At 46.4% G+C, this 13,557-nt stretch overlaps 2 protein-coding genes across 3 annotated transcripts; one reads left to right on the top strand and one right to left on the bottom strand.

Moving 5' to 3' along the window:
• Positions 1 to 567: 567 nt before the first annotated feature.
• srp19 (signal recognition particle 19) lies at positions 568 to 4,068 on the bottom strand. Its single transcript, XM_008419442.2, has 5 exons — positions 3,865 to 4,068; positions 2,929 to 3,004; positions 2,731 to 2,802; positions 2,540 to 2,648; positions 568 to 907 (listed from the first exon to the last, which is right to left on the bottom strand). Exons 1-5 carry the CDS (start codon positions 3,900 to 3,902, stop codon positions 777 to 779), a joined length of 426 nt encoding a protein of 141 aa, XP_008417664.1. The 5' UTR covers positions 3,903 to 4,068; the 3' UTR covers positions 568 to 776.
• An 821-nt stretch (positions 4,069 to 4,889) lies between these two features.
• LOC103470779 (serine/threonine-protein phosphatase 2A catalytic subunit beta isoform) lies at positions 4,890 to 13,527 on the top strand. Of its 2 annotated transcripts, XM_008419445.3 has the most exons (8): positions 4,890 to 5,272; positions 9,625 to 9,663; positions 11,229 to 11,399; positions 11,639 to 11,812; positions 11,899 to 11,988; positions 12,056 to 12,217; positions 12,391 to 12,509; positions 12,840 to 13,527. In XM_008419445.3, the coding sequence occupies exons 1-8, from the start codon at positions 5,171 to 5,173 to the stop codon at positions 12,910 to 12,912; spliced, it is 930 nt and encodes a 309-aa protein (XP_008417667.1). In that variant the 5' UTR covers positions 4,890 to 5,170; the 3' UTR covers positions 12,913 to 13,527. The 2 variants fall into 2 exon arrangements, with proteins under 2 accessions (XP_008417667.1, XP_081467187.1); XM_081611061.1 differs by lacking the exons at positions 4,890 to 5,272; positions 9,625 to 9,663 and adding an exon at positions 11,057 to 11,122 and having other exon boundaries at positions 11,199 to 11,399.
• Positions 13,528 to 13,557: the final 30 nt, after the last annotated feature.

Here is a 13,557-nt window from a genome sequence, read left to right as displayed (position 1 = left end):
ATCTGGACTGACTTTCTGCTCACTGTGAGAAATTTAATATTAAAAAAGGTCAAAATAAATAGAGAAAATGTGGAGAAAGTAAAAAAAACGTTTATTGCCTGAGTAACTGGAACAGGAAGTACTTTTATTTTGATATTTCCAACAGGAAGTGTTCCCGTAATGTTGCAGTGAGAGGTCAGAGGTCAGGTTCCTTTAAGGCAGCGTTCAGTTCAGTCAGCAAACGTGAACCGATTGTTTTTCTCCGTTAACATCCCATAATAGTCATCCAGCAAACAGATCGGCCTAGTCAAAGTCTTTAATGTTTGAATTTTTTTTAATTTTAGGTCAGTTTTTGCTCGATAGTTTCAAACTGTTTTACTGACATTTTTAAATGTTTTGTTATTTTCAGAGATTTAAACTTTAAATTTCCGGTTTAAAAACATGAAATGTTCATAAAAGTGAAAAACATCTGAACTGACGGTCAGTTCAAGGTTCAGTTGGTCTTCCTGTAGCAAACGGTGAAGCTCCAACAGAGGAACTTCAAAAAGCTGCAGATGTTTGGCAGAAACCAGGAGATGAAATGAAACGTTTAAAGATTCATAACAAACATTTTATTCTGCTTCTCCTGCTAAAGAACTGAAATCTGCTGGATGATAAAACGTCCAGATTATAGTTAAAGATGAAACTACGAATATTTAAAGCTTCCAGGAAAATGAAAACAAGCAGCTGGAGTTTCAGGATTCAGTTCAGTCCAACGTCAAACTCAGATTCAACCTCCAGAAGAAGAAAGTCTGAGGTCATTTCTTCTTCTTCTTGCTCTTCTTGCCGCCGTCGCCCTGCTGGGCGCTGCTGTCGCTTCCTCCGCTCTTCTGGGTTCGAGTCTTTAGTTTGGGGATCATCTCAGCCACGTAGAACATCACGTCCTTCCCTGCAGAGAAGAACCGGACAGAAGAACGTCACGGTTGAACCGGAACGTTTCCGAACACGGCGGGTCGGTTCTGATCCGGTTCTGCTGCAGAAGATCATCGATACTGAAAACTTTACATCCAGTCCTGCATTTACAGGCTGGAGGATAAAAACCAGAACCAGGAGAGAAAATAAAAGTCATGATGCTAATTCAGTTAGCATCATTAGCTGCACTTTGAATTGCCTTGTGCTGAAAATTACCTTAGCAGAACCAACTATTAGCTAGAGCTTTAGCATTAGCTTCAGTAGAGCTAATGTTTCTGATTAGAGCTTTAGAGTTGGTGCAGCAGCCGGGTTCAGATCGGAACCAGCAGCCGGGTTCTGATCGGAACCAGCAGCCGGGTTCAGATCGGAACCAGCAGTCGGGTTCAGATCGGAACCGGCAGCCGGGTTCAGATCGGAACCGGCAGCCGGGTTCAGATCGGAACCGGCAGCCGGGTTCAGATCGGAACCGGCAGCCGGGTCCTGATCGGAACCGGCAGCCGGGTTCAGATCGGAACCGGCAGCCGGGTTCAGATCGGAACCGGCAGCCGGGTTCAGATCGGAACCGGCAGCCGGGTCCAGATCGGAACCGGCAGCCGGGTCCTGATCGGAACCGGCAGCCGGGTCCTGATCGGAACCGGCAGCCGGGTGCAGATCGGAACCAGCAGCCGGGTTCAGATCGGAACCGGCAGCCGGGTTCAGATCGGAACCGGCAGCCGGGTCCTGATCGGAACCAGCAGCCGGGTCCTGATCGGAACCAGCAGCCGGGTCCTGATCGGAACCAGCAGCCGGGTCCTGATCGGAACCAGCAGCCGGGTTCAGATCGGAACCGGCAGCCGGGTTCAGATCGGAACCGGCAGCCGGGTTCAGATCGGAACCGGCAGCCGGGTTCAGATCGGAACCAGCAGCCGGGTTCAGATCGGAACCGGCAGCCGGGTCCTGATCGGAACCGGCAGCCGGGTTCAGATCGGAACCGGCAGCCGGGTCCTGATCGGAACCGGCAGCCGGGTCCTGATCGGCACCAGCAGCCGGGTTCAGATCGGAACCAGCAGTCGGGTTCAGATCGGAACCAGCAGTCGGGTTCTGATCGGAACCAGCAGTCGGGTTCTGATCGGAACCAGCAGTCGGGTTCTGATCGGAACCAGCAGCCGGGTTCAGATCGGAACCAGCAGTCGGGTTCAGATCGGAACCAGCAGTCGGGTTCTGATCGGAACCAGCAGTCGGGTTCTGATCGGAACCAGCAGTCGGGTTCTGATCGGAACCAGCAGCCGGGTTCTGATCGGAACCAGCAGCCGGGTTCAGATCACAGTCTGGGTTTGGATCTTCTCCAGATGTTAGAGGAACATCTGTCTGAGAAACGTCCGTCACTTCTGACCAAGACGATTTAAAACTACATTACAAAACCTGGCTGAGGAAGAGGAGGAAGAGGAAGAGGAGGAGGAGGATCCAGCTGCAGGGCAGAAAGAGGCTGAAGGAGAGATTAGGAACCAGAAGCGTCTCTGATGGATGGAGGAGGTTCTGAGGTTCTGGTCGTTTCCAGGGAGTCAAAACCTTCCAGAGTTTCAGAGTCTGAGCTGCAGGAGAGGAGAAGCGCCACCTGCTGGACACTCACGGGATCTGAACTTGTCCTGACACAGACTGCCGTCCGTCTGCTTCAGCTGGACTCTGACCCGACCTCTGAACTGGACGTCCCGGTTCCACTCCCTGGGATGCATCTTGTTCTGGAAGACAAACAGAACCAGGACGGATCAGGCGCCGTGTTTGGACCCGGGAGCGTCTGTGAGGGAGGCGGTTGGGTTCTACCTCCACGTAGACGTTCATCCCTGCGGCCGTCAAAACGTCACGGATCTCTGCGCAGGACGGGTTCTCCACCGCCTGGAGACAAAAACGGAGCAGCCGGGTCAGCGGCCGGTCGGTACCGGGTCAGCGGCCGGTCGGTACCGGGTCAGCGGCCAGTCGGTACCGGGTCAGCGCCTCAGCTGCCCTGACAGAAAGACAAACCTTCTCTGTGGGGATCCTGCGCCCCTCAGCCAGCGTCTTCTTGCTGTTGATGTAGACGGGATAGACGCAGATGAACCTGAAACAGATCAGGTCTGACATCAGCAGCTGGTCTGACATCAGCAGCTGGTCTGACATCAGCAGCTGCAACGTTACGATTAAAAGATGTTTACATCGTAAAACCTTAAATTAATCCATAAAACTCGGTTGTTTTGTGTGACTTGCTGCGTTGACATGTTGCGCTTCAGGAAACATTTCAAACTACAGTCAGTCCAACACACAGCAGCTCTGATTTGTTCCAAATACACAAATTAATCAATTAAGTTTTGGCTTTTTTAGAAATATTGTGTCCAAGATACCAAATAATCAACTTTTATTTTGCCAAGTTTTAATACAAGACTTTAAAAAGCTGTTTTACTGTTTCACCAACAGTAAAACAGTTGGAACTCTGTTCCTTCATCTGTTTTAATGTTTAAAGTTGTGAAAAGAGCCCTGCTTCATTATTTAATCATAACCTTTTAACATAACAAACCGACTTCCTGAAGGAAAAGGGAAATGCTTTCATTCAACTTTTAACAATTATCTCACATTTAAAAGAAGATACGTTTGAAATTCGGAGCAACATCGGAAGGATATGTGGTTATGATTCTGAAACACAATAAAACGAAGAAGAGATCATACACGTCATGCTAAGGAGCTCAGAGCCAAGCCAAACTTTATGGAAAACCAGCAGAGTTTGTATCACCTGTCAGCTAAAATCAGAAATAATGTAAGCCGAATTACAGAGAGAAGTTTATATCGACCTGTTTTCAGAAATGAGAGCAATTATCTAATAAAGGCGAGCATATTTCTGTTGTTTTATTAAATCCATCAGGGCTTCTAGGGGGTTTCAGCTGGTTGAGGAGCTAGCTCCATTAGCTTTAGCTGAGCTGTGCTTACCTCTCTTTATCAGCGGGGTTTTCAGTCAGATGAGCCATAGTTGGAGTCAAAGTTACACCAACAACAGGACCAGTTTAATCTAAAGTCTCAACTCATTAAAGTCACGTAAAGAATGATAAATTATTCCATAAGCAGCTAACTGCGGTAAACACGCAGCGGACTGGAAGCTAATGGCTTCTTCTTCAAGCTTCGGGTGGTCAGTGAGACACCCTGGCGGCTTCATACTGCCACCATGCGGCGACATGGAAATTCACAACGGATTCCCACTAAACTACAGAAATTGAGGCAGGATAAAAATAATGTTTCTCTCTTATTTGTACACATTCTTGGTTGTTCTAATGCTATTTTCTATCTACTGAGACTGCTGCATCATTCTGAGTTAGTTAGCTCAGGCGAATGTAGAGTAAACATTAGATATGATCACTGAAAGTTTAGTGGGTTTTTTTGGGTTTGTTTTTGTTTTTTTTAAAGTAGAATATATGTCCTTTGTATGTCGTTCAGATGCGCATTTCCAGTGATAAATCTTGGGCTTTTTGGCTGTCTATCAAATTTTAAATTTGATAGACAATTTAGAAAATCTTCTTTTACGATTTTTGGCCAAAACCATTTTTTTAAATCATTGAACAGGATGTTCAATCTTTTATTTCACGTCTGGATGACTGTAATTGACTTTATTTTGCCATAAGCCAGTTTTTACTAAGCCGTCGCCAAACCAGTCAAAATGCTACTATTTTATTTATTTATTTATTTTTAAATACATTTTAAACACTTTGGTCAACCTAACAGTTATTTTAAAGAGCTACGCATATACATTTCTGATTGTTATTATTATCATAGTGATATATTCAAAAGTAAAAATAGATTTTTACTTGAAAAGATACCTCGAAAACAAACGTTTTCCCCTCCATATTGTTGCTCTATTTTGATGTATTGGCGCCACCTAGCGCTCCTTTGCAGTTCACGCCCTCTCCATGTGGCGTCGCTGCTGAGTCGAGTTTGCGCGATGCTAAAGTACCCGGATGTTATTGCAGCTAGCTCTTTTAGCCTCTGCGACGCCGCTCCGTTCTGCCGCATCGGGGACTTTCGATGCGTTTCGCTCCCGCAGCTCTCAGAAACAGTTTTTAATGTCGGGAAGTTAACACACCTGGTTTATAATGACAGAAGTGATCTGAAGGTATCGATATTTTTCGGTGTAGTTGTTGATTTTGTTCGCTATTTGGCGGGACTGGGTTTGGTATAACAATACGCGTAGCTGAAGCCAGGGGCTGAAACGCAGATCGGTTTGGTTTTTACCACAGCTGCCGTCATGGAGGATAAAACTTTTACTAAAGAGTTAGACCAGTGGATTGAGCAACTCAACGAGTGCAAGCAGCTGACAGAGAACCAAGTCCGGACGCTTTGTGAGAAGGTAGGTACCCCCGTCTGATTCCACTGACCTCCATTTCACAGTAGGCCCGAGCGGCTTGGTCTAATTCCTGGAAAAGCAGTAACGTTGACGGTTTTTGGCCCACTTTTAGAGCAGCCACACGGAGCTCGACGGTGTTTGTATGCCGCGTTGAAGATAAATCACAGCCAGCCTTTCAGGTTTTCTATGTAAAAGTGTATTTGTGAAGATATTTATAAAACCACAAATTAAAAACTGACGGGCCGAAAATGCGCACCCTGTTTACCCATCAAATAGACGCAGCCCATTTTACCGTCCGTTAATTAAACCAACTAGATTTTCCCTTTCATTATCCACTGAAACGCCCTTATTTCCAGAATGTATTTGTTTTAGAGGCTAAGTGACCAGCGGATCGGTTCATGTGACGTCGTACTGCTCTCCACCGCACCCTCCCCGGATCGATCAGAGGTTTTATTGCATAAAGCTCCCAGGCTTTAGACGGCTCCACCGGGTTGCTGCAACAGAAATGCATTTAGAGCCGCTCAGCTCTGAATCATTACTGGGATTTATGAATCCCTGTAATAAACCCCAACATACCGCCTTCTGAAAAGTGTGGCAGGATGTTTCTGGCTGTCAGTCCATGAATGATGGACACCAGGAAACGGATCAGCTGCGCTGCTTGAAGGAGGAACAGGCCACATATAAGATCTGGAGTTTTATTCCAGGGAAAGTAAAACGTGTAATGCTTCATATTTAAAAGATTTACGGTATAAATCTAAACTCAGTCGTTTTACAACAACTTTTAAGTAATATTTAATCATATTTCCACCATGATGTCGTCATAGTTTCAGTTGAACTTCATGGTATTGATCAGCTGATTGGATCAGGTCTGTTAAAGGAGGAACCTGAATAATGAAGATTTTATCTAGAGGCTTATTGTTCTTACTAGGCCTTTTCACTAATTATCAAAATTACTTCTGTGTGTAATAATTATTGGACCCCAACTTAACTTGAATAATTAAATCAGACATAATTAATAGTGTGAATTTCTGCTTTGACTACACCAGTTTTTTTCTGTACTGGTTGATTATAGTGGCATTAATGGTAGAACTGGTTGGTGGTTCTCTGCATCTATAAGCTGCAGGAACATAAATCGAATGAACTCCCAAAGATATTCATGGATTTCCCTGGGAAATGAAATGTATTCACTTTAAAACACTAGAGAGAAACTGCAGCTCCTGAAGCTAAATAGTCTAAACAAGGCTTGTTGACGCGCTATTGGCTGGCATCAGTCGTTTCCTTGGTGCTGATTGGCTGAACCAACGCAGCAGCCAGGCTGTAGATGTTAGCTTCTGCTTCGTTTCCAGTCTGCGTATTAATTAGGGGTGCACCGATTTATCAGCCAGCCAATTTATTGGTGCCAGTTTCCTTAGTTTTGGGAGATTGGTGATTTTTCCATGTGATCTTATCCCCGATGTTATCAATCTCAGCAAAGGTCTAAAATTGAACCGCTGTGGTTTTTTCTCCTGTGAGAAGTTTGACTGACAAACCGACCGACCAGGTCATGTCTGCACATTTACAGTTAACAACAGTCACCCCACTGTTTCCAGTCCAGCAACTTTCCTGATATATTGAGCAACATGTCAGACAACAAACATGGTATCGGCCAAAATCATAATCTGTAAGTTGGGCTTTTTAAAAGATGGGCGATCGGCCAGCAAACTGCAGTCGGTGCAGCCCTAGTATTAATACATAGGTTTGGAGTTTGAACTTTTAAAAAGTCATGTTTTAAAGTCTCCAGTAGATTTTGGTATTCCTAAAAATAATTTGATGTCAGCAACAAAAACAAACTGATGAATGAACTCAGAAGGTTGGAGCCATGACCGCTCCCTCCATCTATGGAAGAGAAACGGATGAGAGAGAAAAAATGTTGTTTAAAGTTTAATTAAAACATTAAACAACAAAGAAATTCATATCTGAGCCGTCTCTGAAGCTGAATGTTTAATATAGATCTATATGAAACAGATCTGTTTATCAGACTGAACATGAACCAGGAGGCGGCGGCGGCCATGTTTTACTGACTCTGAGCGACTCCCGTCCAGCCTGATTGTTCTAATAACCAGAAATATGATCAACTATAATCACCTCTGATCATCTGTAATAATCTATAATCACCTCTGATCATCTGTAATAATCTATAATCACCTCTGATCATCTGTAATGATCTATAATCACCTCTGATCATCTAATAATCTATAATAATCTGATCATCTGTAATAATCTATAATCATCTCTGATCATCTGTAATGATCTATAATAACCTCTGATCATCTGTAATAATCTATAATCACCTCTGATCATCTGTAATAATCTATAATCACCTCTGATCATCTGTAATAATCTATAATCACCTCTGATCATCTGTAATAATCTATAATCACCTCTGATCATCTGTAATGATCTATAATAACCTCTGATCATCTGTAATAATCTATAATCACCTCTGATCATCTGTAATAATCTATAATCACCTCTGATCATCTGTAATAATCTATAATAACCTCTGATCATCTGTAATAATCTATAATCATCTCTGATCATCTGTAATGATCTATAATAACCTCTGATCATCTGTAATAATTACTATAATTTTACTATAATCAATAACTGATCTATCACATGTTTATGGACATCTGGGGCGAGTTCAGGACCTCTGAGTAGTTTATAAAGCCTCAGAATGTTCCTGTTCTCTCAGCCAATCAGGGTTGGTAAACCGGCCCACATGTTCAGATAAAAACATCCTGTCCTGGTTGCCACGGCAACGGCTGCTCAGTCTGACCAGGTTTAATTCCCCATAAAAACATCACAAGTTTAGATTGAAGCAAATAAAAACACATTTTAAATAAAGACTTTCAGAGACGGGAGGTGGTTCTGTTCTGACCCGACCCGGATCAGAACCTGGGCTCTGACCCGGATCAGTGCCTGGGCTCTGACCCGGATCAGAACCTGGGCTCTGACCCGGATCAGAACCTGGGCTCTGACCCGGATCAGAACCTGGGCTCTGACCCGGATCAGTGCCTGGGCTCTGACCGGATCAGAACCTGGGCTCTGACCCGGATCAGAACCTGGGCCCTGACCCGGATCAGAACCTGAGCTCCGACCCGGATCAGAACCTGAGCTCCGACCCGGATCAGAACCTGGGCTCTGACCCGACCCGGATCAAAACCTGGGCTCTAACCCGGATCAGAACCTGGGCCCTGACCCGACCCGGATCAGAACCTGGGCTCTGACCCGGATCAGAACCTGGGCTCTGACCCGGATCAGAACCTGGGCCCTGACCCGGATCAGAACCTGGGCTCTGACCCGGATCAGAACCTGGGCCCTGACCCGGATCAGAACCTGGGCCCTGACCCGGATCAGAACCTGGGCTCTGACCCGGATCAGAACCTGGGCCCTGACCCGACCCGGATCAGAACCTGGGCTCTGACCCGGATCAGAACCTGGGCCCTGACCCGGATCAGAACCTGGGCCCTGACCCGACCCGGATCAGAACCTGGGCCCTGACCCGACCCGGATCAGAACCTGAGCTCTGACCCGGATCAGAACCTGGGCCCTGACCCGACCCGGATCAGAACCTGAGCTCTGACCCGGATCAGAACCTGGGCCCTGACCCGGATCAGAACCTGGGCCCTGACCCGACCCGGATCAGAACCTGGGCCCTGACCCGACCCGGATCAGAACCTGAGCTCTGACCCGGATCAGAACCTGGGCCCTGACCCGACCCGGATCAGAACCTGAGCTCTGACCCGGATCAGAACCTGGGCCCTGACCCGACCCGGATCAGAACCTCGGTTTGAGTCATCAGCTAAATGAGTCAAACGGAGAATGAAGGAAAAATGAGTTAATCTCAGATGGCAGCAGATGTTTATTATGGGATGTTTGATCGGCTCCAGTTCAACTTGACTGACTGATCGGCCAATCAGACGCTTTGTCGGCCATGTTTGTTTTGGTCTGAGCTCAGGAAAGCCGACTGTCATCCTCACGATGCAGCTTTTAATAAACAGGTTAGAAAATAAAGAATAAATAATATCAGGTCATAATAATATTTAATATTTTATCATCATTGGAAAACAAAGTGTCATGGCTGTTTTCCTGACCCCCAGCAGCCTCTCAGGTCGTGACCTTTAACCTTTCCCCTGCTGCTGTTTCTATAAACATCACATTATTCAGGCTCTACTGGACCAGCTTTATGTTCTCCATGGGTGGTTTCCATGGAAACGGGTTGGTTCTGACCCTGGACGTGATGAAGTTGTGTGATGTGATTGATCCATATCCAGATATTGATTATTGATCTTCTAATTGTGTTTTCCTTTCAGGCGAAGGAGATTCTGACCAAGGAGTCCAACGTCCAGGAAGTGAGTTCATTTCTCTGAGCCGGTTCTGGTCACAGTGACCCAAACAGGTCGGGACAGAACCAGCATGGGTCCAGCCTCTGAAACATGGATTATTAATCTATTGATCCAAACGGTGGCGACCAATCAGAACTCGGCAAACAGACTCCACCACAGAAGAAGAAACGCTGGAGAAGGACGGGTTGGTTAGGTTCTGGTTCTGAACCGGGTCGGCTCACCCGGACCTCACCCAGCTGGTTCTGTTCCCAGACAACAACAGGAAGTGGTTCATCCTGTAAATCAGCGCCGCAGTGACATCATTTCCTGTTGGGGTCAAAGTTCAACTGATTAAAATTCCAGATTTGTTCTAAATAATTTTTATTTCCATGTATTGATTCTGATAAAACATTTAAATCATTCATAGATTAATTCTGGAGTTTCTGTCTCAGTCCAGATGAACAGCTTCTGTTGGTTCTGGTTCTGGACCGGCTGCGGTACCAGACGGTACCAGGTCAGGTTCTGGAGGCTCTGGTCTCCCTGTTGCTCTAATGTTCTACCACACATCATCCTTCCACTAAGCTTTCCCAGGCTGTTTGATGCTCTGGATTCTGTGGATCCTGACTGGACTGAACAGAACCAGAACCTCTCAAACATTTTATTTCTCTGATGTCACTTTTCAGTTTCTGAGAAACATTTTAGTTTTTCTGACTGAATCGACATTTTTAACGTGTTTGGTCCGTTTCCTCGGAGACGGGACGGTGGTCTATGAAAGGTTCTGGTAGAACCCGGCCGCTCTGGGCTCTAGCAGGAAGAACAGTGGTGTCTGGGAATAACCCCCCCTGCAGGAAGGATGTAGAACTACATCTGATTCCGTCTCTAAAATTAAACTTTAAATATTTTTTATTGTTTGAGTACAGAAATGATCTGAACTTAGTTTAAAACTAGGAATTAATCTGAATGATTGATTATTGAAATTATTTCAGCGTCTAAATTCACTTCAGGCAATAAAATGGTTTCTTATTGACAAAGGGAATCAAATTATTAGTTCTCATCTTTTAATGTATTTCTAATATTGTCTAAAAAGATTTAATTGGTAAAATGAAAAATCTGCAGAACATATCAGTTTTTAAATCTGAAGTTTGAACAGCTGGAAAAATGAAAGAATCAGCTGATTTATGTAGTTATTAATATTAAACATCTGAAGCTCCAGCATCTTTTTCACTGTTGAGCCTTAAAGCCGTTAGTCCTGCTTTCTGTAGCGGTGGGAGGCGGCCATGTTTCCCAGGTTGTTGTGTCTGACGGTGGGAGGCGGCCATGTTTCCCAGGTTGTTGTGTCTGATGGTGGGAGGCGGCCATGTTTCCCAGGTTGTTGTGTCTGACGGTGGGAGGCGGCCATGTTTCCCAGGTTGTTGTCTGACGCTGGGAGGCGGCCATGTTTCCCAGGTTGTTGTGTCTGACGGTGGGAGGCGGCCATGTTTCCCAGGTTGTTGTCTGACGGTGGGAGGCGGCCATGTTTCCCAGGTTGTTGTCTGACGCTGGGAGGCGGCCATGTTTCCCAGGCTGTGTTTAACGTTCTGCTCCCTCTCCAGGTGCGATGCCCGGTGACGGTGTGCGGCGACGTTCACGGTCAGTTCCACGACCTGATGGAGCTGTTTAAGATCGGAGGGAAGTCTCCCGACACAAACTACCTGTTCATGGGCGACTACGTGGACAGAGGCTACTACTCTGTGGAGACGGTCACCCTGCTGGTCACGTTAAAGGTAACGCCGCCTGCTGAGCAGAGGTCAGAGGTCATCCTGCAGCTTTACTGCTGCGTCTGTAAACTGATCAGAGTCCAGAGCTGCTGCAGGAAGTGATGTCAGACATCCAGACTGCTTCCTGGAACACAATCACAGCCTGAGGCTCTGATGCGTTCTCTGAGCAGGAACAGAGTCAGATTTTTCAGTGTTTGACCTGATTTTCTGTAACTGGCTGACCTCCGGCTGACCTCGCCCTCCAGGTGCGCTTCCCGGAGCGGATCACCATCCTGCGGGGGAACCACGAGTCCCGGCAGATCACGCAGGTCTACGGCTTCTACGACGAGTGCCTGAGGAAATACGGCAACGCCAACGTGTGGAAGTACTTCACAGACCTGTTCGACTACCTGCCGCTCACCGCGCTGGTGGACGGCCAGGTGAGGGCGCCGGCGAGGCGGGGAGGGGCGCCAGCAGGGGGCGCTGTGGTGTTAGCCTAAAGCTAACATGTTCCTGTCTGCTCCAGATCTTCTGTCTCCACGGAGGCCTGTCTCCGTCCATCGACACTCTGGACCACATACGGGCCCTGGACCGCCTGCAGGAGGTCCCACATGAGGTACGCGCACCCCCTGTTCGCCCCCCGTACCCCCCGTCTGCCTGCTGTAACTGTCGGTGTCCCTCAGGGCCCCATGTGCGACCTGCTGTGGTCCGACCCGGACGACCGCGGCGGGTGGGGCATCTCCCCCCGCGGCGCCGGCTACACCTTCGGTCAGGACATCTCGGAGACGTTCAACCACGCCAACGGCCTCACGCTGGTGTCCCGCGCCCATCAGCTGGTCATGGAGGTAACGGGTCACCACGGCAACCACACTACTTTATATTGTTAAGCAGACGTTGCGGTTTTGTTTGGTTGGAGGATTAAATCATGGAGTCGGAGTTAAACATTCAGATTACCAGAGATCTGAGCGTTAGAGCGGAGAACGATGCGTTCAGGGTCTGATTCTGCTCCGTCCATCAGGGCTACAACTGGGGCCACGACAAGAACGTGGTGACCATCTTCAGTGCTCCCAACTACTGCTATCGCTGTGGCAACCAGGCGGCCATCATGGAACTGGACGACACCCTCAAATACTCTTTGTGAGTCGACCGAGCGAAGAGCTGCAGGAAGTTCAGGACTGAAACTATTATTTATATAATCTGATGCATTTCTAATGTATACAATTAGATTATTTTATTTTCATCCACCAAAGTGATCATATCCGAATAATCAATTACTAAAATAATCAACTGCAGACCTAATATTGAGTCATAATAGATGTTACAACATTTTTATGTTTAATTTTATTCTAATAAGTTTTCAGGGTTATGTAACTTTAATTTTTTGCATATTTGAATGAACTGAATGTTTTGGTATTTCGTCATGTGACTTCCTGTCAGCTGATGCTAACTGAATGTTTTCGTCCTCAGCCTGCAGTTTGACCCCGCCCCTCGCCGCGGTGAGCCTCACGTGACCAGACGTACTCCTGACTACTTCCTGTGAATGTCCCGCCCCCTTCCTGTCCGTCATCCACGAACAGCCCCGCCTCCACACACACCTTTCTCACCCCCACCCCTTCTCATTTTGGATGGAAAGAAGTTATTAATATTTCTGATGATGTTTCTGTACCAGGGAGATCCTGATTGGCTGATAAATTTTAAGCTCACAGAGAAGCGACCTCCTCTGCAGCCGTGTTGTCGATATGCTGTCATTAATGCTGTGCTTCTGGGGAGAAAAACACCTAAACTATCACCTATTTTAGTTTTTTCCTTTTCCTTTCTTACATGTCTGAGAAAAACAAGATAATAAAACGACCGACGTGGACCAAATGTGCCATACTCAGATCCTTTTACAGCATCGCAGGTTTCTTTTCTTCTTCTTCTTTTTTACACCTCTATAACCCGACATGACGTCACCATGACGTCATCTGATGGCAAATGTGCTTTTTTTCTGTTGCAACATCATTTTAAGATTTAAAGATATAGGAACAAAAAAAGTTTGCTTCAAGTAGTCCAGCTGTCAGTTTTAGGTGTCCAGGCTGCAGCCGGTGGTCATCTCAGCAACTATATTACTGTAAGACAACAGACGTATGAAATAAAATGTCCTATTGACAAACTACTGCAGCCTCCGTCTCTGCTTCTGCTGCCC

The sequence above is a fragment of the Poecilia reticulata genome, chromosome 9 (assembly GCF_904066995.2).
Source record: "Poecilia reticulata chromosome 9, P_reticulata-male-v2, whole genome shotgun sequence".
Classification (NCBI taxonomy): Eukaryota; Metazoa; Chordata; class Actinopteri; order Cyprinodontiformes; family Poeciliidae; genus Poecilia; species Poecilia reticulata.
This window is presented reverse-complemented; position numbering and strand designations above follow the sequence as displayed.

Excerpts from the sequence above, each read along its gene's own strand:
- LOC103470779 (XM_008419445.3), top strand. The coding sequence starts at position 5,171 with ATGGAGGATAAAACTTTTACTAAAGAGTTAGACCAGTGGATTGAGCAA. Across the intron at positions 5,273-9,624 it reads TCCGGACGCTTTGTGAGAAG|GCGAAGGAGATTCTGACCAA; the intron begins GTAGGTACCCCC and ends TTTTCCTTTCAG. Across the intron at positions 11,400-11,638 it reads CCCTGCTGGTCACGTTAAAG|GTGCGCTTCCCGGAGCGGAT; the intron begins GTAACGCCGCCT and ends CTCGCCCTCCAG.
- srp19 (XM_008419442.2), bottom strand. The coding sequence starts at position 3,902 with ATGGCTCATCTGACTGAAAACCCCGCTGATAAAGAGAG. Across the intron at positions 3,005-3,864 it reads AACCCCGCTGATAAAGAGAG|GTTCATCTGCGTCTATCCCG; the intron begins GTAAGCACAGCT and ends GATCTGTTTCAG. Across the intron at positions 908-2,539 it reads TCAGGACAAGTTCAGATCCC|GGAAGGACGTGATGTTCTAC; the intron begins GTGAGTGTCCAG and ends TCTTCTCTGCAG.